We start from the raw sequence: 25,208 nt of genomic DNA on the forward strand, positions 1-25,208 counted from the left end.
TCATACTCTCTCAAAAACAAGAAAAAAGCCAAGTGCACAAAGTGCAAAAATACAGGCATACTTAAGAATGAAACCAAACCATTAAGAGTAGCAAATGTTAAGGGAGGAAAAACAGTTTTTATATGGTGTCATGATTCTAACAGTATAATTCTGTATTTCATGTGTTTCAGTATGTCATGTTTTGTTTTTGTTCATCTATTAATTATTTTCTAATTTCCCTTGTGATTTCCTCTTTAATCCATTGGTTGTTTGAAAGTTTTTTTTTTTTTCATTTCCATGAATTTTTGACTTCTCACTTTTACTTCTGTTATTGACTTCTCTCTCATTATGTTTAGAGAGGATTCTTTTAATGACATTACCTTTTTAGATTTATGGAGACTCGATTTGTAGCCTAATATATGGTCTATTCTACAAAATGTCCTATGTTCACTTGAAAAGAATGTATATGTTGTTGTGTAAGTGTTGCAAATATGTCTGTTAGATATATTTTGTTTATTAAGCCCTCTATTTTATTACTTATTTTCTGTTTGGTCGTTCTAGTCAATATTAAGAGTAGAATATAGAAATATACCTAATGCTATAGGATTGTCTATTTCTCCTTTCAATTTTGTCAGCTTTTGCTTCATATATTTTGATGGTTTGTCATTAGGTGCATAAATGTTTCTAATTGTTTATCTTCTTGCTGTCTTAAACCTTTTATTAATATATAATTTTGTTTTCTTGCCTTTTGTAATATTTTTGAATTAAAGTCTATTTTGTCTTATATTAGTACAGCAACTCTGCTCCCTTTTAGTTACTGTTTACATGGAAAATTCCATACTTTTACTTTTAATATATTTGTATGTTTGGATCTGAAGTTAGTGCCTTATAGACAGCATTATGTGTTTTTATGCATTCTACCAATCTATGTCGTTTTATTGGAGAGTTTAATTCAATTATATTTAAAGTAAATCTCCAAGATAACTAAGGACTTCTGTCATTTTGCTATTTTTCTTATCACTTTTTGGTCTCTCATTTCCTACAACATGTTCTTCTTTTGTGTTTAGTTGACTTTTCATAGAGGAATTTAAAAATTACTTTCTCATTTCCATTTGTTTATATTTTATAGCTATTTTTTTGTGTGTGATCATCTTAAGGATTACATTTAACATCCTAAAGTGATAGTCCTTTAATTTGATTATATACCAGTTTAATTTACATTATATAAAATAAAATTACTTCTTTACTTCTCCATCCATGGCACCTTTGGTTGTTCATGTTACAGAATCACATCTTTGTACATTCTATGTTCAAGAAATAAATTAATGATTTTTTAAAATGCATTGGTCTCTTATAAAGAAAAACATTTAGTTAAAAATTAAAGTTACAACAGTATTAGGCTTTATACTAATAGTTTTTTTACAAAATGCATTAGTTATAAATAATGTTGAAAATAAAAAGTGGAGTTACAAACAGTAGTTATAATAATACTCACTTTTATAATTTTCACATGATTTTTCTTTATTGAGATTTTTATTTTTTATATGGCTTTCAGTGATGTCCGGTGTGTTTTGATTTAACCCTGCAGGAATCTCTTGAGCATTTCTTGTAGAGCAGATTTAGTGGTAATCACTGCCCTCAGCTTTACTTTATCTGGGAATATCTTAATTTCTCCCTCACTTATGAAGGACAGTTTGCCAGATATTAGATTCTTTGTTGATAGGTTGGTCTTGTGTTTTTGTTTTGTTCTGTTTTTAACGTTTTGTATATATTGGCCCACTACCTTCTGTCCTCCAAAGTTTCTTCTGAGAAATCTGCTAATAATTGTCATGAGAATCACCTACATGTGAAATGCCACGTCTTTCTTATTGCTTTCAAGTTTAACTCTTTATCATTGAAAGTTTGCTTATAATTTAATCCCATTTAAAATTTCTTGAGATAGTATTTGATATTTATATAAATGTCTTTCATCAAATTTAGAAAGTTTTCAATAATTATTTATTCAAATATACTTTTCTCTTTTCCTTCTGGGACTCCTATGATAAACATGCCAGTCTACCTGATGGTCTCCCACAGTTCCTTAGACTCTGTTCACTTTTCTTCAATCTTTTTCTTTCTCTTTGATAGTTTTGGTTGTCCTATCTTATAGTTTGCTGATTGATTCTTTCTTCTGTCTTCTCAAATCTGCATTTGAATTCCTCTGGTGATTTTTTTAAATTTTATTATTTATTTTATTATTATACTTTTTGAATCCATAATTTCTTTTTGTTTTTTATGTCTGTCTCTTCATTTATATTTCCATGTTGTTCCTACAATTTTTGTTGTTTTTTTTTTATTTCTATCCAACTTCCTTTAGCTCTTTAAGCAACTTTAAGACATCTATTTTAAAATCTTTATTAGTATATCCACTATCAAATCCTTTTCAGGAGCAGTTTCTATTGATTTTTTTTTTTTCTTTAAATGAGCCATACCTTTCTGTGAATTTTTGTTCAAAACTGGACATTTGACTCTAATAATGTAGTAAATCTGGAAATCAATTTCTTATCCTACCCTAGAGTTTACTGTGTTTGATTATTGTTTTTTGTTGTTGTTGTTGTTTTGTTTTGTTTTGTTTTTTTTTAATTGGGGCAAGTTGTCTCTGTACTGAGGTTCAGCTTGAAGTATAAACGTAGGGTCATCTGAAGTCTTTTCTGGGCCTTTTTCTGGGCACACACTGTCACTTTTCAGTTTCACCCAATACATAGTTGTTTTTGAGTATTATACTGGTTATATGCTGGCTCCCAGAAGGGGGGAAATGAGAACAGTAAAGGGGGAGCAAAATGGAGCATGCAGGCTCTTTAATTCCCTTGGAAGTCAGGTCAGCCAAAGTGGGAGAGACTTGCAGTCACAGGGAGGTGCAACAGCCGTGGCTGCCTGTCCTTCTGTCTGCGCCTCTGTGATCAGAAGCACCAATTAGTGATCAGAATATGTACACAGCTGTTTGTTGCATGGCTGAGGGGTGAAAGATGGATAGCTACTACTACATTAATAGCTGAAATTGACTGAAACTAACCACAATTTACAGCCCAAGCCTTCCCCTGGAAGTTGCAAGCCATCAATAGAGTCCAGAGTTCCAAAATACAGCAGTTATCTTAGACCAGCAATTTTCAAACTTTTTAATCTCGTGGCAAACATAAACTAATTACTAAAATTCTGTGGCACACAAAAAAAATTTTTTTTCCAATCTGACCAAAAAAAAAAAAAAAAAAAAATAGGTACAATTCCGGTTTATTCACATTGGACAGATATTGTTGTGTTGGCTATTGTCATTCTTTTTATTTGACAGCCTTAAGGGAAAAGAGATCAGTGCCCCTAACAAAATAGTCAGGTACAGCATGTTTTAAAATTCTTGCAATGAATCGGTTGAAAATCACTGTCTTAGATTCTGCCAATGCTATTGTTTTGTAGTTGGGAGACAGATTCCTGATACTTTATTCCCATCTTCCCAGAAGTCTCTCTGTAAATTAATTTTTTAATAATGAGTTAATCTTTAAATTTTACATTCTTTCACTAATGAATTTCTGTTAGGTAAGGGAAAGCTGTAGGATTTTGAGCTTTATTTGATTTGGAGAAAGATTACTGAACACCAACTAAGGATCTCAAGTAGAGTAAACAAACAATAGCAACACTATTGAAAGGAAGGGTGGAAATTTGGGAAAGCATGTTATTTTGCTTTATCTAGATTATGCTATGCAGTATTGACCACATATTCTGATAGGCAGTCATGTTTGTTTTTATTAACAAAAATTTAAACTAAATAAATTAGGGCTTATTAAATGAGGCTTAATAGACCAAAAAATGTTTAAAATATAAAGGCAAAGGGTGAAAATAACAAAAACATAAATTGGTAATAAAAGGATTAGGAAACACTGTTCTAAAAGTTCTATGAGTCTTAATTAATTTTCTAATTAAAAAAATACCAATAATATTTTGAAATAAGATAGAATTACCTGTGGTACATAATTTAACAAGATCTCCTCTAGGTGTCTGAGTAGTTATCAAAAATTATAGAATTTTAGAACAAGATAAGACTTTAAAGATTACTTTTATTTGGTTTCTTATCTTTAAGTTGGAAAGTTATTACTTTAGAAATTTGGAGATGTCTCTCTGAGTATTACAGTGGAAAGCATCTCAGTAAAAGTAAGAGAAAATTGTATTGGTTTGTTGCATAGCAGGATATTTTTATATGCTGTGTTTCCTTTAGATAGTGATAAAATTATATGAGGCTCATTTAGCTTCCGTCTGTTATACTTTTAAAGAGCATTGCAGTTTAAAACAATTTGAAAATTATACTTTGAACTTACACAGACTTTCTGAGAATGCCTGTGTAGTCCACCAAAAGATGTCTAATATTCTCCAATTTAAAATACCCGAAAGGAAATGAGAGAAGAGCTTTCAAAAAATAATCAATTTTTTCATAGGTCAAAGTGCTCACAGTTTAATGAGAAAAATCAGAGTTAAATTTATTAAAGTTTTAGATTTTCTACAATACTTTTACAATAAAAGCTATTGATCTTGCTTATTGAATTATAAATTAAATAAGTGATAAATGTATTTTTAACCATTAATAGTATAGACTTTATACTGCACAAATAAAGAGCATCCAACTTCTAAAATGGGTGGTATGGAAAAGAAAAGTTGCACAGGAAGTTAAAAAGATCTGACGGTACTTTATTAACTCTCTCTATATATATATTTGTCTATCCTTTCTAATGAAAATGCAAATGTAAGACTTCACACATGAATGTCCTGACAGCTGTGTTGTTCTCTCAGCTTCCACAGATGATAGTGCAGCCGAGAAGAAAGGGGGAACCCTGCATGCTGGCCTCATCGTTGGAATTCTCATCCTGGTTCTCATAATAGCAGCAGCCGTTCTTGTGACAGTCTATATGTATCACCATCCAACATCAGCGGCCAGCATCTTTTTTATTGAGGTAAGTTTCAAGTATTACACATAAAAACCATGCTAGTTGACAAACTCTCTTCATCTGCTGACATCACTTGTATTTTAATATTTAGCATGTTACTTCTTCATTTTGCATTTGAGAGCTGCCTGATTTCTCTCTCTCTCTCTCTCTCTCTCTCTCACACACACACACACACACACACATTAATACATTGCTTTCATATGAGTTATGAGTTCAGTTACCTCATCTCAGGTGCTTTTAAAAAACAACCTAGCTTGTCTTTTATAAATCTAAAGGAAAATAGAAACCATACCTTTTTGTCCTATTATACCAAATATGTTAACCAGTTGTTCTCCTGATTCTAGAAGGAAATGCAGCATGTGTTACAGGCTAAAGAACATTTCTTAAATCAATTAATCAATAAATACTAATTAAGTGCTGGCTGGGATGCATGATACTATATGGTCAGCCTTCTCTCAAAATATTCACAAACTATTTAGAAAAAATAATAGCTTTCCCTATAAAATAAGAGATATAACAATAAGATAATGGTATGGGCCATCACCACTTGGGATAATGTGTATATATTTATACATTTATGTATAAATGCACACACACATGCACACACACTCTCATACAAACACAAGGAAAGCACCTTGCTAAATCAGTGTCATGTTTTCATGTAGAGAATGTAAATTTAGCACCAGTGCCCCAGAGAAGTCAGGCGAAGGACCATGGTCTATGTATAAAGGGCCGTCCACACCCGATGACCAGAAGGCCTGAAACTGGGAAGCCTGTGGCCCACAGGATAAAGTCGGTGCGATCAAGTCACCTTCTATCCTCCAGATGATTGGGCTTCCAGGCCCCCGCTCTGTGCAGCTTTCATTCTACTGTCTTAATGGGGTCACTGCTCTTCCAACATCAAATAAATACTAGAGCAATAAAGGAAATCTTTTCCTTCAGACTTTCAAACATGTAAAGTTTAAATATTTTCCAATTCATTGGTTGATGCACACAAAGGTTGCTTAGAATTTTGTTCACTTGTTGAGTATAAAATTATACTGTTTTATTAGAGTATAAAGTTAAAATTACCTTTGTCATTTTAAAAAAGATGTGAATGAAAATCAGTTAAGTAATTGCTCAGAAGCCCTATATTGCTTCTCTCCAGTCTGTTATATCAAGTGCAGCTTCTTTAAGTCGGTGTTCACGGCCTTGGCAAACTGGATTTGTCTATCTTTTTGATCTCTATCCCATGGCTCCCCAACTTGAAACTAGCACTGCCATCAAATTTCACTCTTTTTCTTCACCATGCAGACCCCAAATTTTTCATGCCACCACGGCATTGCTTATTCTGTTACCTCCACTAAGAAAGCCCCCACTTCAAAAGCCCCCACTTCCACCTAAGTTCTTGAGTTCAAGATCCAAATAGCCTTCAATGCCATGTGCGCTGTAAACTTTGCTAGACCATCTCTCTTTCTGGGCAGCTGGACATAACCTCTTTCTCCTCTGAAATTCTATCCATTGTAATATGGTCATATCTTTCTCTTGCATTTCTGATCTGCATTGGAGTTAAATATGTACATGATTTATTGCACTCAACAGACTGTTAAGTCCTGTAGGATTTAGAGTAAACAACTTAAGTTGCTTTCAAATAAGAGATATCCAATCGATATTTTCTGGAGGAAAAAAAGATAATAAATATACTAAGACATTTCAAGATTCCACTAAAATTTCACATATGATATATTCCAGAAATGGCATCTTGTTTAAAATTCTAAGAATGGAGACATTATCAGCATTTTACTAGTTAGAAAGCTGTTACGTTTTGTTAATGTGCTGGATTTCCACAGAAGAAAGTAGAGAGTAACCCGACATCACGAACGCATGCCTCAAAGAGCTGACAACTGACAAGCTGTAAGCTTCAGCAGGCTGCTGCTGTCACCCCTCCCATGGTTAAGCCTTTAATACACTGTGCAGTTTATTTTCTGACATCGTGAGAAAGAAGATACTGTGAAATATCTGATGATGATGGTATTAATGGAAAAATGCAGAGCGCAAAAGACCTACTTCACAGCAATCCCCATATGAATACAAAGTGAGACTGTATTATAGTGAAAGTATTTTTTCTAGTATTTGCCTTTTTGAATCAGTCTTATTGTTTTATAATCAGCACCTATATGTCCCTGTGTTTGTCTGAATATTTGCACATAGATGTATGTACAGAATATTTAGAGCTAGAAGAAATTCTAGAGATAATTTGGTCTTCTTCCTTCATAGTACAAAGGAAGAGACCAAGGCTCGGAGTAGTAGAGAACTTCTCCAAGGTCAAAGCGCCATAATTCTAGAAAGAATTCTCCTGTCTTTCCACAGTCAAGTGAAGCAGCATCATACTGTATGTTTCCAGCTTTTCTCCTCTTGGCTTTTTTCTTTCCAACTGAGTTAGCTCTCAGTTTCTACTTAAATCACTACCTCTCTGACACCCTCGTGCAGCTTGCAGTGACTGCTAGGTGGATGGATAATTTTTGAAGATAATAATCATAACTTTACTATTATTAGAGCTGACCTATGTTTGTAAAACAAAATACAGATCCATGATGACTGCATAGTTAGTGAAATACCAGACCTCTGAATTTGAAGGCTTTGAATGACCACTTATGTTAGAGGGATTGATACATAAAGAGGTGGAGTTTACCAATATTGTGTACATTGCTTTTTTATTTCATATTATACTACTAATTTTTAAAATGAAATTGATGCACTTTTTTTTGCATTATCAAAGCAATACCTGTTCATTATAGAAAATTTTCAGAAATGTCAAAGGAAGAAAAAGTAGTCACTTACCATCCCAACATGCAGAAACAATCACTCCATTTTAATTTATTTTCCTCTGGAATGTTTATGAGCATTATTGGATGTTTTCCCATTTAATATAATTGTGATATCACTAAAATGCAAATTGACATTCTTTTTTTTATAACTTTTTCTGCTTACTCTTTGTAGACATCATTTTAATGGCTATATACTGTTTCATTAATATTTAATCAGTAGTAGCTTTATATTAATTGCCTTTTACACTAAGTGGCAATTCAGAAAGCACTGGAGGCTTGACATTGCCTGTAAGTCAAAAAGAACCTCATTTCAAACAATTTAAGACTGTGTATTAGTTTCCTATTACTGCTATAACAAACTACCAAAACCCTAGTAGCCTAAAGCAGCACACAATTATTATTTACAGCTCTGGAAGTCAGAAGTCTAAAGTTGGTCTCACCTGACCAAAGCCAAGGTTTCAGCAAGGCTGGCTCCTTCTAGAGGCTTCAGGCTTCAGCTGCTAGAGACTGCATGCATTCATTGGCTACTGGCTCCTTTGAATCATTCCAACCTCTGCTTCTGTCATAATATTTTTACTACTAACCCTGAACCCTTACCTTCTTCTTGTAAAGCCCCTTGTGATTACATTGGGCTCACATTGATAATTCAGGGTAATTAATCTTCCATTCCCAAGGTCTGTAATCTAAACATATCTATAAAGTCTGTTTTGCCTTAGAAGGTGCCTCTGACAATTTTTGGCAATTAGGAACAAGGACATTTTGGGAAGGCTATTATTTTGCCTACAACAGACTGCATCAAATGCTATATGCATCACACACCATCCATTAAACTATGGTACACCCTTCACCACAAGAAGCATCCCCATTTCTGTGATATTAAAGCGTATGTATCTTGTGTATTTCACAATGAAATCCAGACTGCATTGAACACTTGCGGAATTAGTTCCTATGCTAGCTACTGTGTATACTGTGATAAGTTTATTGATTTTACCATCCAGAGGATATAGCAGAGTTAATGCAACCAATCTAGTACTGTGGAGCACTGGGCTCTTCTTATTTTTTGCTCTTATATTTAGCCCCATATGAACATAATAATGATAACAGTGAACATTTATTAAATTCACTAGTGGAAGTGATTTGTACTTATTACCTCATCTAATCTTAGTGAAGACTTTATAAGGCACTAAGATTATCTTCCTGTCATAAATGAGGAAACTGAGGTATAGAATTTAAGTGATTTGCTCAACATCATGCAGCTAGTCAGTGGCGGAGTCAGTATATGAGCCGAGGCTCTCCAGAGACCATATCCTTAACCACTAGGCAATTTTGCCTCACCGTGTGTAGAAATATAGGAAGATGAGTATCTATGGACATACATTGTAATGCTTAGAATAAATTTCCGAAAACAGAGTCAAATGAAAGAAATAAAAAGTTTAAAGATTAAGTAATATTTCCAAAATCATTGCCCCAAATTGTCTACTAACTTACATAGCTATTGTTGTTATTGTTTATTTATAGTGATGATAAAGACAGTGGCTGTTATTTATGTTTGGTTCTTGCAGAAATATACACCAATTATATGTTTTATGGATAGAAACACTCTTCCTCATCTAAAGTGTTTACATGGTTTTTAGATTTTAAATTTCTTGTTTGTAGGCAGGAAATGGGATAAAGTGGAAATCAAAATCTAATCTAGAAATATATTCTTATATGGAGTTCTAAGTAAATGTGACTAAATGCAATGAATGACTAAAATGAAAAGTAGATGAGAATGAGGAGGCCATGATAATAAAGGAGATCTTCACCCCTATATTGTATAGTTAAACAATAACTGAATTAACTATTTACGTTTCATGTGTTTGTATGCAGGGTCAGTAAAAGAATTCCATTTTCCTAAGACATTCAGTAGTCTATTTTTCATGAACTTATCTTCTGTACTCCTTCTTCATCCTCTTCAGATCTTACACTGAACATTTTCTTTGACTTTAGTATAAATGGCTTTTGTGTTATGTTTACCTGTCTGGCTTTTCTCAGTATTTTTAAGAAGATATTTGATTTTAACCAAAATCATGCTATGTAAGAGTGACTAACATGCTTTAAAACCTTTTTAAAAATTAAATTATCTTGAAACAAAAGAGAAAACACATTCAGATAAGCATGTGTCCCTTAATTTTAATAGATTTTGATGACACTACTAAGTCTTTAATATTCTGGAAGAACTTAATATGCCTTAGGTTTTACATTATGTTTGCTGAACATTTCTAGGCACAAATGCTATGGCTGATAATAAATGTTAGTGTTCTATAAATATGGATTATGGATATAAATATTTCCACTTTTGCATACTATCACATAACACTATTTAATATTTTTAAATAAAATACATAAAAGGTAATCTAATTGAAGGTAAACAAAATAATATAAAGAGGAAATCATATTAAAAATTTCAATGGAAGGATTCTATGTGAACGATAAACAAAGTAATTTACACTAGCAAACTTAATAAAAAAATTTGTTTTGAACATGCTCCTTGATTTTTCTTAGTATTTTAAACACTAGCTGGTATTTAAACATTTATGTACAGATTTATTGTCCTATATTAATATAAAAAAAGAGAAATGTATAAGATCCTAATTATCAAGATGATCGAAACCTTAAAAAGCAGATGCTATGAGTAAAATATTGGAGAGTTTTTTTATTAATAGAAAATAAAAACTAAGAGTTCTTACCTTGCTGCTCATGCTGCAAAATAGTACTAGAAATATTCTCAGAAAGAAAAGAATCAGTACTAAGAATTTATTTAAAGATAGTAAAGAAGAAGGAAAACATGATAGAACCAATGTCCCTCATGTCTCATGAAGGCACTAAGATTTCAATGACAATGGAGTTTGCCTTTAAATAGACTATAATTCTTACCCCGAGTATTGGAGAAAATACAAGCTATAGAGCTGTGTTGTCAGTGTGGTAGCTACTGCCCCTGTGTAGCTATTTAGCACTAGAAATGTAGCTGGTCTTGAATAAAACCCATGTAAAATGCATGCCAGATTTTATTAATTTTTATATTAATTACATGTTGAAATGAAATTAACTTGGGTATATTGGGTTAAATAAAATTCATTATTAAAATTAATCTCACTTTTACATGTGGTTACTAGACACATAAAATTATGTATGTGGCTCACATGATATTTCTACTAGACAATGATGGTATATAAAGGAAACCTTACAGAGAAGAAGAGATAAGAAAGAAAGTCTAACTTGCTCCATATTTTTCTAAAGTGGAAAACCAAGTGACTTTCAGCATGGGGGAGAGGAGGAGATAAGATGCTTGAAGAGAGAGATGGCAAACAAAGCTATCTGACATGTTGGCCAATTATTCATTCAAATCATTCATTAATTCAAATTTGTTGAGCATCTATTATATGCCAGGCAGCCAAGGTACAGAGATCAATAAAAATGGACAGGAGGCCTCATGGAGCTTACATTATTTTAGTAGGTGGAGACAAAGGATAGACATATTAATCTAGGTATGGATATCTACGTTGAATATTCAACTTTACAGAAGATACAATCTTCATAAATGCTTGAAGAAAAACTTTATATTTTTTGAGCAGTAAGTTATTATTAGTCAAATAACCAAGGATATAAGAGTTTATGTTAGTATTTGTGCCCATAACTTACAATTTAGTAATAAGTGAGATTATTATTATTGCTATTCTTATTTCATCACTTAGAGCTATGGGTATGCTTTTTGTTTTTTGTTTTTGTTTTTTAAGGTATAATAAAATTAAAATGACTCTTCTTTTCTAAAGCAGTTAATTTTCCTAAAAGACAGAATAGTCTTACCATTCTTAAATTATTCATCCTGATTTGAATTAGAAATTGCATGATGATGTTCACAGTAATATCTGGACATAAATGTCTAAATATCAGTCATTGTTCATATTATGCTTTAAAATTCTTACTATTGAGAAGGGCCAAAATATCTACCTTTGGTGTAAAGTGCCAGTAGTTTCTATCAGCAAAATCATAGGATATCAAAACAAAAAGAAACATTAGCATACATACAACTCAGGGATTCTGCAACTTTTCTTGAATAAAGTGTATGAATTCCCCAAGTATCTACTGCAGATACATTTCCTTGGAGTTTTATGTTTTATCTTAAAAACTTGTGTAAATTTTGCATTCTACTCTATAATATAGACACATTTGCTTGATGTAAAAAAAAAGTGATTTCTCCAAGTGTTCTACCGAAGTTTACATTCAGAAAGTCAATTCTTATTTCTTTTGTAATTAAGTGCATTCCCAGCCCCCCAGTTATCACCTACTTCTAGATGCTATAAAATCTAAGTACTGTACTGTAAATTCAAACCAGCAAAGCCCTCTGTTCCTGGAATTGCCCTTTGTGAGAGTCAATTCCAATTAAGAATTAGAAACCCAGAATGGTGAAACAGTCTGCATCAGTCATGTGACATCTAGCTTCAGAGCTGAGTGTTGAATTCAGAACTCCTCATTCTGGTCCTGTAGGCTATGCTGCTACAGAACAGCATAACAGCAGTCTGTTGAGAGGTTTGCCACTCAAGGGATTCTTCAGCCCAATTAATATTTGTGGAGAACAAGGACCCCTGGAGAATAGGATTAAAGAAAGACAGGCAGCTGTGGCCCTCAACTTTTCCTGGCAATCAGTCATGCTGCCAGGACAGAAGCCAGAAAGGAGCAAGGCAAGGATTCAAAGGCTGCTGCTGGGAGCAAACAAAGAGTGTTTAAAAAGTCTGGCCTCTTGCTTTGCAGCTGCTACTTGAATAGCACTCGGGAGTCTGGAACATATGATCCGTTGCCTAACCTATATAGTAAATACAGAAATCATCTCATAGACCTACAGATCTTTTTTTTTTAATCTTGAAGTCAGATGTTTTTTATGAGTTTTGCCCTTACGGTATTCCTTAGTCTTATTTCTGTCTTAAAGAAAACTCAAGGAAAAACTAATTCATAGAAACAAAATTTTTTATTTCTCAGAGGAGGCAAAAGAAAGCCTTCACTTTTGATGAACTGCTTCAAGGAAGGAAAGATTAGGTTAAACCTTAATGAAATAGTTTGACACCCTCATTAAAGAAGCTGTTTTATTAGTAGGTGGTAGCACTTCAGAAACATAGTAAAATATAAGGAAAAACAGGTGAAACTGGTTTTTTTTAATCATTGTTCAGATGTTTGTGGTTTTCTTTTCTCTCTGTCCTAAGATGCTGGAATTTTATTCATGCACATCACTGAATGTTTTTGAGATAGTTAAATTTCATGATGACTCCTCTCTCTATAAAATTTCTTTTATAAATGTCATCTTAAATTTACTCTTGTTGTAACTGAGCAAACCAGGGCCCAGCCACATGGTGCCTTGAGGCGTGGCCCAACAATTACTGTTGAAGGAAACAGGTTTTTATTTACTGGATTCCAACCTTGGTGGGCTGTGAGCAGTCACGCTCAGAACCGTTATTTCACGAGACCCAGCACTTCCCTTCTCCTCACCAGAGGATAAGCCAAAACCATGCTCAGAAGTTCCCCATATCCTTATCTTTTCTTAAGCTGGCTCTGCAAGCAGGTCTCCATGCCCTTTGCAAGTTTCAGAGTTGCCATCTTCCCGCAGCAGCTCTCTCCTTCAGGATCTGGTGTCAGTTGTTCTCAGCCTCTAGGCAGTAATTCAGGAAAACACGTGCCATGTTACACTGGATCATGGTAGAACCCAGAGAGACACACATCCCAAGAAAGTGGCTTCTCCATACATCCTTCAGAGAAGCCAAAGTCTGCAGCTTCAGTATTCCTGGTCACAGTTCAGTTCGGCTCCAAGCATCTCCCATGAATCCATGCTTGGTTAGACAGGTCCTCGCACAGCTTCCTCCGCTCTCTCTTTACACCCTTCCCTCCCGCACGGCTGCTTCCTCCCCTCTCTCAGCCTGCATGACAGAATCCCATTACAGCATGGTTTGCTGCTTCCTTACTACCCCAGACTGTATGGTGGAATCTCTACACCACAGACCACATGTCTGCTTCCTCAGAGAGGCAGAAGTAGCTCCTCTGTCACTACAGACCGCATGGCTGAATTCTCTTTTCTTTCAGCCTACCCTTATTGTAAATGCTCCGCTGATAACTTCTTATGTGACCTCATATTTGGCCTCTCCTATGATGTGCTACCGTTGCCAGTTCCCCTGTATCTTTTACCTTTTTGGCTGCCATCTTTAGTCAGGACAAGAGTTCTCAGTGACACACAGACATCCAGTGTGGGCATTCACCTCCCCTGGCTATGTCATGAGTGGCTATACACCCTTTTAGTGAGTACACTTTTGCCTGGGGCAGCAGCACAGCTATCAACTTGTCATTGTTATACAAAGGATCATCCACTTCCTTCCAATCCAGGTTTGTGGGGGTTTATGCTCTGCTTTTTTGGGGAACCCCTGTTCTGTACCCCAATACATTATCGAACATTTTAATTTAGGTTCCTAAAAGTAAAATATTGTTTCTAATTTAATGAAATGTTTTCTTCCCTTCATTGGGAACAATTATTAAAAGTACTGGATAAAATATTTTACACTTCACTGAGTTCTCTGCTCTAATTCCTTCGTAATTACCATTCCCTAACTTACCATTTTTAATGCTGCATAAAGCCATGAAATAAATGATATATGTGTATTTATATTCATATGTATACATTTTACATGTATATAAAATATCTGCAGGGAAGTTTAATAGATGAAAAAAACAAATGAATAAATAAATAAAAGCCTTCAGAGTTATAATCCACTTGATCATCTGTAAGTACATAACATATGTTTTAGGTATTCAGATTCTTTCCTTCTGTTACCTTTTTAAAAGATTATTCTACTTACAGTGCCAACTGTTGAGTAATTTCTTCCTTGTGTCTTTGTTAAAATAAATACTTATGTCTTCCTGTTTTTGGAGACAGGATAGAATTTTAATTTTAGCAGTAGTTATTACATCACAATAATAATTTATTCAATTATAAGATCATTTTCTCACTAATTCCACATACTGTAATTTTTTTTCTGGCAGAAATACAAAACAACTAAAAACAAGTTGATTATTATGACATTCTTTGGTTCATAGATAATACTAAAATGATTTGTGATTGTAAGAAGATTAAAATTTTGAATTTGAGTCAGGAGGTTAAAAAATTCAGAACTGGAGGAATAAAAATATAAGGAAATGTATCTTAAATGATAGAAGTAATCAAGCTCTTTGTAATTCTATTAAAAGTGGTTAGCCTAAGGTACTTTTAATTTGAAAGTGGATTAAGATTATTTTGTTCTATTTTCTAGAGATGGCAACTCTATTAAAACTTTCTTAATATAAACAAAATAATTTTGATTCAAAATCAAAATACCTTTTTTATATTAAATAGTAAGTCAGAATTTTTAGTTATATTTCTACCTTCTCTACTTTCAGCTAATTACAATATTTATATTTTAATTTTAAAGAATTTATCTGTTTCACTGGTTCAAAACAAATTTGTTATGAACACTGACCCTGTGCCAAGTGTCATCTTTGACAAAGACTTTGAAGGAAAAAATGATATTTATTTTAAAAAGAGAAAACTTTTTCTTCTGTCATAATAAAAATGTGTGATAGTTTTTCAAAATCTTAATGTAAGGTAAAGTTCTAGGGTTTTAGTAAGAGTTGATCTCTTAACTGTGTATCATGTTTTTTGTTTTATATTTGAATTTATGTCACGCATCATTTTTTCCTTTTTCAAATGTTCTTTACTGTTAACCTTGAAATATCTGTGATTCAGTAGCTTGTAATTATACTTGAATCTTGAATATGTACCCATTTAATATGGAGAAAATTTGATGTAGAGTGAGGATAGCTCCCCACCAGTGTCAATGGGCTGTCATATGATCAAGTATCAGGATTGTTCTGGATGGATCTGAAGGATGAACATGAGTCTATCTGGGGAGAAGCCATGAATATATGAATATGGGCTCAATAAAAAGACTTTCCAATAATTAGATGTACTCAGGGATGGTACTCAGGCTCTGTAGTAACAGGCTCTTTATCACCAGAGGTAATTAAGCATTCAAGAAGTCCCTTATCAGGGACTTCACAAAGCATATTTAAGCATTATATGAGGTTCAGTTAGAATAAATGAATTTAAGGTTCATTATGTCCCTATAAGTCTAGGATATTCTGGTGTCTCCACTTCAAAATTTAAAAAGATACAAAAAGAAAAAAGAAAAATATTGGGTTGGCCAAAAAGTTCTTGTTTTTTTCCGTACAGTGGCTCTAGTAATGCTTATTTGTCTTTAACTTCATTCGAAACAATTTTGTTAGACTGTATTGTAACAGCTGTCATATCAGTGTGCATTTAAAAAAAACATCAAAATTGGTGAGATTTTGTGCAACCATTTTAATATTGAAGATAGCAGAAAATATGCAACATTTTCAGCATTATACTTTATTCAAGAAAAGGTAAAAATGCAACTGAAACGCAAACAAAAATGATTTATGCAGCGTATGGAGAAAGTGCTATGACTGATCAAATGTATCAAAAGTGGTTTGTGAAGTTTCTTGGTACTACTGGCATTTCGGCCAAATAGTTCTTTGCTGCGGGGCTCTTATGAATTTGAAAGATGTTTAGCAGCACTCTACGCACTAGAAGCCAATAGCAGAGATAGCCAACATACTCAAAATACCCAAATCAATAGTATTGGTGAAAATGAAAATGTGTCTTTTATTTTATGGAAAAAATACTAAACAGACTTTTTTGGCCAACTCAAAGAAGGCATGATTGTATGCACTTGCAGTTTTTGAAGACATCTCATTTTTGAGTAATGCAAAGTGAAAAAGTAAAACACATATCCGCAGAACAAGGCAGACAATAGTACTCCTATCCAGAGAATGTAATTATTTATGAGGTAATAATATAAGATTAGGGGTGGGGGCACCAACTTTGTACCTTTTAAGGAAATTGGTAGTATTGGCTAATGCTTTAGATTTCATGTTCTTGTCTCTGAAGGGCAAGCAAGACTTCAGTTTATTTTAGTAAAAAGTCTGCATAAAACAAAGGAATTTATCAGGAAAGTAACTACTGATGTAAAATGCCTTAATCAAATCTTTCCCATTGAGGGGTTACATGAAACAGAAAAAAATAATAATAATAATAGAGAGCCAGGATACAAAGTGCTGTGGGGTTTTTTGTTTGTTTGTTTGGGGGGGGGGGTTGTGTTGCTTGCTTTCTCCCATCATCCTCTCCACGAATGAACTTACTAAATTTTACCAAGAGGAGAATTTGGCAGTTAAATATAACATGCTTTGTTTAAAATAGGTAGGAGAAGCAAAGTATACTTGGCATTTTTCATTTAGGAATAAATTCTTCTGTGTTTCTCTTTCTATTTTCATCCATTTCTTTCTTTCTCCTAAGATTTAAACTTTTTTGAAACCTTTTGGTATAACAAGTAAGCTCTGGTCACTCAAAACTTCTGTTACTCTGTTTTCTTCTTCTACATTCTGGCAAGCGGCCTCAGGGAATTTTTAAATAATGCACATTCAAAAATATTTCTGAAATTTAAGTTGGCATTTTCCACATTGCTATGTTATTTAACTCTGTGATCCTTAGTGTCTTTATATGATAATCAGTGCTGAAGGACGAAGTGCTTTTTTTCTTCTCAGTTGAGATTCTCTTGTGCTGATAAAGATGCAGTTGAGTCACATTCCAGACAGGTGTAAATTTGTTTTCCTGACAGAGCAGAGTGTAGATCCTCTATCTTAATCAGGAGGAGCTAAGAGGAAAGTTTCAACTAGTTAGCTTTCCTCCATGAATCTCCACTTGAGGGAATAAACATTATCTCTGATTGACCTCTGATTATAAAGAGACAAATAAATACCTACCTTGCCTTGCTGCCTTTATGAGCCTACTCTATATATTCAATTCATTCACCTTGGCACACAGGGTAAAAATTGCCAATATATTTTTCAGTGAAAAGTAGGTATAATGATAAAGTATTCTTAGTAATATTTTCATTCAAATCTGCTTGGTAAAAGGTTTCATAGTAATAAGTGATATGATTTGACAGTAAATGCAAAAAGAATCCTTTACATATCAAAAGCTAGTCGGTCGGCAGCCGTCCGTCTCAAGAGACGATGGTGTAGCTTCTTAAGAGTCTATCTGCACCGCCGAGAATGGCTGTGCAGTCCAACTCGGGAATGACACGGTATCTGTCTCCTCCCGTGTTGAATCGACATCTTGCGATGACGCTGGAGTGTCCTCTCCAGTGAAGCTGAAGCTACAGAGCCTGGGCAGGGTGATATGGAGGGTCTGCTGTTGCCCATGCAGCAGACCCCCCCTCTCTTCGCAGCTGAAGGATCCAAGGGAAAGACGGAGTCAATACAGCTTGGCTTCAGGTGCGCCACAGGAGTTGCCGGTGTTGACTACAACGTCAAACCGCCTTAGGGACTCTGGCTAGTACGAATGTAAGATTCTAGGAAGTTGGTAGTGGTGGTAGCAGCATACACCTTTTATCTTCCAAATATTTAAATAAAAACAGAACAAGTGGATATCAAAATCAGAACTAGATGATAGCATGTCCAAATACAGCATGTAATAACAAGCCACCGATATCCACAAGACCTGAATCTGTTAGCATCTGCATGAGAAAAAGCCAAAGGTAGCAACAAGGTATCCTGTAGGCCAATACGCAATGGTTGGAAAATAAAACAGGCCAATAAGAGAACAGTAACAAAAAGTGTGAAGGCCATGAGGCAACTCTGGTTACAAGTGAGTGCAATGTTCCTGTGTAAGAATTTCTGGAGGGGCTAGAGCAGTGTTGCCCAAAGAATTCTCAAAACTGACCTGCCAGGCCATCTTCTGTGATAACGACCACACTCAAAGGAAATCCTGGGAGTGGAATCAATATTGAATAGGGCAGAGATAGCAAAGATGATAAAAGGAGGTTCATATACGTGTTGGGAAAGGAAAGAGAATCAAGAAATATCAGAAAGCAAACCATCATAAGTTTTAATATACAGGGTAGGGAAAAATAGGTTTATGGTTGTTGGTATGGAAAAGAGTACAATAATGAATAAATAATAATACAAGAATAAACTGTTCCGTGTCCTCACAACTCTAAACCCTCTTTGCCCTACCCTATTTGAAGAATCGAAGAAGAGGGAGCTGTGAAACTACCAATGTTACTTGAACCAGCCCTCCTTCTAAAAGTTCAAAGAAACCAATGTCAGATAGAAATGAGCAAAAGAATACTTTAGAGGTGAAATCATATGAAAAAAATACTATACTTTAAAGAGAATAGTATACCTACAGATAATGAAAGCATAACAGACAGACATTAAATAAATCGGCATTAGATAAACTTTAAAATTCTGATTAACTTCCTCAAGAATTAGAAATAAAAGGAAAAATCATTTATTAATGAGGAAAAAACTAGAATAACAGAATAGCAAATAAACACAATTCTTAATGACTTAGGATAAATAGGTTAAAATTGAAAAGAACTGAAGGAGATAAAAAAGATTTGAAAAATAATTACAAATATTTAAGATTGGCAAAGAAGACCCAACATATGGATCTCCTCCAACAATATGAATTTCTAAAGAAGAAAACCAAAGCAAAAGAAGAAAAAATGAATACCACAAACTATAATTTATTTTTTAAGTTCTTGAAAGAAAGCAACCAAGATTAGGGCTTTCTTTTTAAAAAGAAAGAAAAAATGTGTGCATTTAGGTAAATAGAACATCTGACTGATATGCGACTATGAATTAGATAATCATCAAGCTTTTTTACAGCAATTTTTTGTGCCAGAAAAAAAATGGTGTGACTATATTAAAGGAAAGAAGCTGTAGGCCAAGGTTTTATATCCAGCAAAACTGACCTGTAAGTACACATATAAGTGGTACAGCAAACTATATCAACATGTAAGAACTCTGGCAACATTGCTCTAAATGAGCCCTGCCTGAGAAATCTGTTAGAGAAGAGCTTTAGGTAAACAAAATGATGAGAGAGATATCAAACAAGGACTGGTGGACTTCGGTCAGCTTTCCGGTGCCACTCAAAATATGCCTACACACCTTCCCCATTAAAATGCCCTTTGTGCGTTTGAAGGTGGCTGTTGCTGAACAGACATCTCATGTTTCAACTTGCTCCAACTGGCAACAAACATTTTGGAAGTCCTTGGAAAATGTGTACAGTATTTTTCCATATTTTACTTCATTTATATTTTTAAATGCAGTTGTTAACATACAACTAATATAAAACATTATATGTCAATTATACCACAATAAAACATTTAAAAAGTAAGTACAATTGTTAATTTATACATGCACACTATGATTTATGCAATAATTACACATTATATTTATGTAATCCTGTGCATAATTTATATATGCAGATTCTAAGCTGCCATTGGATACATGCAGTACATGGGCCAAGAGGGAAAAAACCTGATCCAGGCATGGAAAGAAGTTCCTTGCCTATACAGTTGTCTGTGACTATTATGTGAGCAAGAAATAAACTTTAATTAAGTCATTGAGGAAATTAAGGGAAAATGGATTATAGATAAAATAGTAACCATCAAATGGATGTAAAGCCACAAAAGAAATTCATTAAAATAATGAAAATTAGGGGGAATCATTGGACTGGCTGTGTTTTGGCAAACAACATAATTGCACTAGAGTTTGTTAAGGAAGAAAAGTATGTAAAAAGGAAGCAGTTGGACCAACCATTGAGGATGCTGAGCAAAGCCAAAGGAAAGGGAAAATTAGGTTATAAACATTGATAGTGGCAAGTCTAAGTGTAAAAGCAATGAAATTGTTGTGGAAAACACTATAATTATAGAGAGTTATCAAGAAAGGTACTGTTTATTAAAAAAAATAATGGGGTACAGAAAAAGTAAGGCAAAAAGATACTTTAAACTAAACAATTATCATGTTTTTGATTCAATTTTTTACTTACCAACTGTAGAATCTATTTAGCAAAATATATATTTAGGGTCATTGGAAATATTAGTTTATGCATATTTTTAAAGTGAAATGATTTATGGTATCAGTGAGACAAATAAGTAACCAGAGTCTGTGAGATTTAAAGTGTTTTTCTATTAACTGGTTAAAAGGTGGAACTGACTGACCAATTCTTTCAAGGAATTGACTTAAAGACAAAATCAGGAAAATTTTATTCATTTTTTCAAGTTCTTGGTGAAATTTTATAACAGTATAGAAACTTCAGGTGATAGCATATCTGTCTCATTCATTGTTCTTATCCCCAAAGACAAGCACAATGCTTAGTAAATATTTGCTGAATAAATAGTCTCATCTAAATCTACCCAATGGAAACCTCAATAAATAGAATCATGAAATGATAGTCAAAAGTAGTGGGAAACTTAAGAAAAAATCAAATGCAGTGATTCACAACTTTTTGTATTGTATGTCTCACCTAAAGAGAAATTAAACTACATTTTCCTGAAGAAAAAAAAAAATTGCATGCTTGAAAATAAATATAAACAGCTTCTTATCCTGAAACATTGATGTTGCAGGATTTGATGCATTCAGACATTTGTAGTTTAAATCTTACTGAAATATTGTAGTCAAGTCATTCACAGTATATTTTAAATGCATTAAATTAATGGCATTGATTAAAATACGGCATTTAAAAATATTGACATATATTTATCAGTTATAAAGGCTCATGCTAAGTAGAGAACCAGTTTTTGTCTACTTTCTCATTTTACACATGAGAACATGATTGACAAGAGATGGAAAGTGATTTGCCTGATGCCTTAATGTTTGACAATAACAGAACCAGGAATCAATAAAAGACAATGGAAAGACTGCAGTGCATAGAAGGCCGACCTGGTAGAAATTCTAGCTTAACTTACTAATTTTGTGACTTTTGGTCAATTCCTCACACTCTCTGTGTAACACAACCGTGAATTAAAACCAAATTTGCTGACTCCCAGACAGCCTTCATTTGCACAATGTTGAGAGCACTCTTTTTTAAAAGTCATTAGTTTCAGCCAAAATTGTATAACCAAGATTTATTGGCGGTATTCATTTATTTCCCTTGCCTATACTATTTTCTTAAACAAATGTTGGTGAGTTTTCCAAATGCTAGAAGGAAGAGAAAAAGAACAAGTAATCTAAATAATTCACAACCATGTTATCAGATCCTGGATATAAAACCATAAACTGCAATAAAATAGTCATCTTTCTGCTAATTGGCATATCTCAGACATGTTGCATTTTTATTTCTTTATTTCACTTTTAAAATGTTGTAAATGTTGGCGTTATTTCCAGGACTATCACCTGGTTCACATAATAGCATGAGAATAGCTATCAATACTTCTTTATCATAGGATGAATGTCTTGCACTGTTAACTAAGCTTTTGTGGTAATTACATTAATCTTTATAAAGGACAGTAATGAGCATCATTGGAAGCCCTAAGGAATCACTAAACACTGACATTGGCCAGTTATAACATTATATTAAAACATGGCTATCAATGCATCTGTAATACCTCTGCAATTGATCTTCTACAGCACATATCCCTTGACTTTTATAATATTTTCCTGCCATGTTAATGCTATATAGTTCTCCTTCTCAGGATCCTAATTTTTTAAAATTTTAATCTCCAAATGGATTTGACAAGAGATAGTATGTATCCAAAGTTCCAAAATAAGTACATTATTATGAACATCTATTTTTTAATGTAGTACCTTAAATAGGTAAAAGGTTTGCTATCTGCCTGTTAAATTTTTTCTAACATTTTTCATTTCATTTAAACATATACAAATTAAACACATGTCATGAAATACCAGTCCAATATAATAGGTCTGTATTTGCCTTAGTTTGATTGATAAACATTACTCTACATCTTCAAATAAATAGTGTTTCCTTTTGAATTTTATGGCATAAATCATGTTATTTGGCTGTGTCCTAATCTTGTGATTAAATGTGGATTAAAGCACACAATGTATTAGGACAGAAAATATCTGACTACCATTGTTAAGCTCATAGCCAAATAAGCTTAATTTGGCAGCTTTTGTTTGACCTCAGTAAGAAGCACATTGATGCTCAGATACAAGTAACTTTATGAAAACAACCTCTTGAGGAACACAGCTGGTCTCATTGTTATAAGCAGTATCACTAACTCACACTGGACTTTTATTAGAATATTTATGACCAGAGCAGCATTATCTTGTCTTTTAACCAACAGTGAACTGGCCTGTATTCACATTTATTGCAAATTATGTTCCCTCAGAGTAAATTGCCTGCTAATAGCAAATTATTATTCTATTTTAGTAAAAAAAAAAAAAAAAACAACCATTTGTAGCAATATGGCTCAAAAAAATCAAGAGATATTGCCAAATGCAGTATCAACATGATATTATCAGCTAAGGCTAATGCTGAGGAAGACTAGAAACTTCTCAGCTCACAACACAGGAAATCATTCAAAACTAAAGCTCCTATTCGTGCAGTGCAATTTGGTAGATGTGTTTAACATCACAGAGGGGTATAACTAGAGTAAACATTATTCCCGTTTGCCTAGACTATACCAGTTTACATCTGTTGCCTGATATAACTGTTAATAGTTCTCCCATTTTCTCTAAAAAAAGTCATATTGTCATACTATGTATAATCATATTTTCCAGTTTATTATATATGTGGACATATAGAACATAAAAACTTTAGAGGCCAAATAGCTACATATGAATTCAATAATAAAACAAACATCAAAAGTTTAACCAATGCTGAATAAAGATGCAGTCAAATACTAGGAAATTCTTAGGAAAGACAGAGAGATTAATCAAGGGGGATTTCATCTGAGAAGTAGTGTTTGAGCAGAGTCTTAAAGGAGTGCTATACTATACCTAAGCAAAGAGGAAGAGGAGATGATATTTCACATGGAAGAGAAGTATATGCTTTTATAGAAACATTAAGTCAAGAAAGGACAGGATGAATTGATTTATTCAACTATATTTTAATATCTATGGACAGATACTGAGAATGCCTTTAATGTAGATGTAGGTTAGATGTGACAGGCTTTGAAAAACTAACCACAAAATCTAGGCTTTCTTCTATAGGCAGAGAGAATCAATGATGTAATAAAGAAATAGAATTCAAAAATGGAAAGGGGCTGGAAAAAGCTAAAAGAGTAAGAGAACACTCAGAGCAGAATTAGAAGGCTGTATCAGTAATCCATAGATGAGATAATAACTAAGAACCATATCAGAATGTCCACAGAAGAAGTATAATGAGGCTAATTCAAGAGCCATATGAAAGAAGATAGAACTAAGCAAATTCCATTTGCATAAAACTTTGTGTCTGAAAATACTTACAGTCAATTATCTTTGATTCTCACCTACTCCCCGATGAGGTTTGTAAGTGTAGGCATTATTATATCTCTCTTCTAAAGATCAGTAACTAAGATTCCAAGAAATCAAACAATTTCCAAAAAATTCTTATAAGTAGTTAGTGGTTAAGGTAGGGAGAATGTCTTGATTCTTTGCATTGAATATGTGAGGTGAAGAAGAAAGAAGGAAAGAAAATTCAAAAGTACAAAATCTGAACAACTGGGAAATTAAAGTTTCCAGGAATGAAATTAGAAATGTCAGATGATAGTTTAGAAATGAAAATGAGGGGCAATGTTAAGCAGGTTTGATTTGAGCTGATGGTCAAATCACATTTGGGCCTCTCAGAAAAAGCACTGAGGAAAAGGAACAGATTAAAGTGAGAAAATAATCAAAGTTATAATACTAGACGTTGAAACCCAAGAAAATAAAATGGGATGCTAGGGGAAGAGATAGATTAGAGCATTCATGGCTAAACTTTAAGACACATGAACATTTAATGTTTATAAACCAGGAAGAGAGATATGTTGAAAAGTGAAAAATAAATAGACAAGATGCAAGATAATAAACCATCATAGAAAGCCAGCAAAAGGGATTGAGTCAGGAATGAAGGGTAGGCAGCAGAGTCGAGTACTCTAGAGAAATGGCAGAATAAGAGAGACAAATGTACTAACTTGACAATAAAATCAGTTGTAGCCTGCCAGAATGATTTTCAAGGGAGGGGACAGGCACCAAATTTAAGGGGGTAAAAAATGACTTTGTAATATGAAGGCAATTAATTCAGTCATTCATCAGATATAGCTCTGGGATGCAAATAAATGTCAAATGAAGAGTTTTTTCCGATATTGAGTGCAGGTATAAGGTAAAGAAACAATGAAAGGTTTATTTTAAGGTACCTGGGAAGGAGGAAGAAATGAAGTAACTTCACAGCAGAGACAGGATTGAGTAGGAAAAGCAGTTAACTGCAACAGAGAAAGAATATCTTTTTATTTCAGATAAGAGAGAATGAATACATACAAAGGCATTAATGAAGAGAGAGGGGACAGGTTTGGAATCTTCTTAATGGCTTAATCTTCTCTATGATTAAAAAATG

At 33.6% G+C, this 25,208-nt stretch overlaps 1 protein-coding gene across 1 annotated transcript in view; it reads left to right on the forward strand.

Annotated features, from left to right (window-relative positions):
* The window catches only part of PLXDC2 (plexin domain containing 2), a 420,883-nt gene that overhangs the window by 384,767 nt on the left and 10,908 nt on the right, over window positions 1–25,208 (forward strand). Inside the window, exon 13 of the mRNA XM_090266575.1 lies at window positions 4,792–4,952. Within this exon, the coding sequence (XP_090122701.1) occupies window positions 4,792–4,952 (161 nt within the window). The remainder of the gene's footprint in view (window positions 1–4,791; window positions 4,953–25,208) is intronic.

The sequence above is a fragment of the Furipterus horrens genome, unplaced genomic scaffold (genome assembly GCF_987537825.1).
Source record: "Furipterus horrens unplaced genomic scaffold, mFurHor1.1.pri manual_scaffold_2, whole genome shotgun sequence".
In the NCBI taxonomy this organism is placed as follows: Eukaryota; Metazoa; Chordata; class Mammalia; order Chiroptera; family Furipteridae; genus Furipterus; species Furipterus horrens.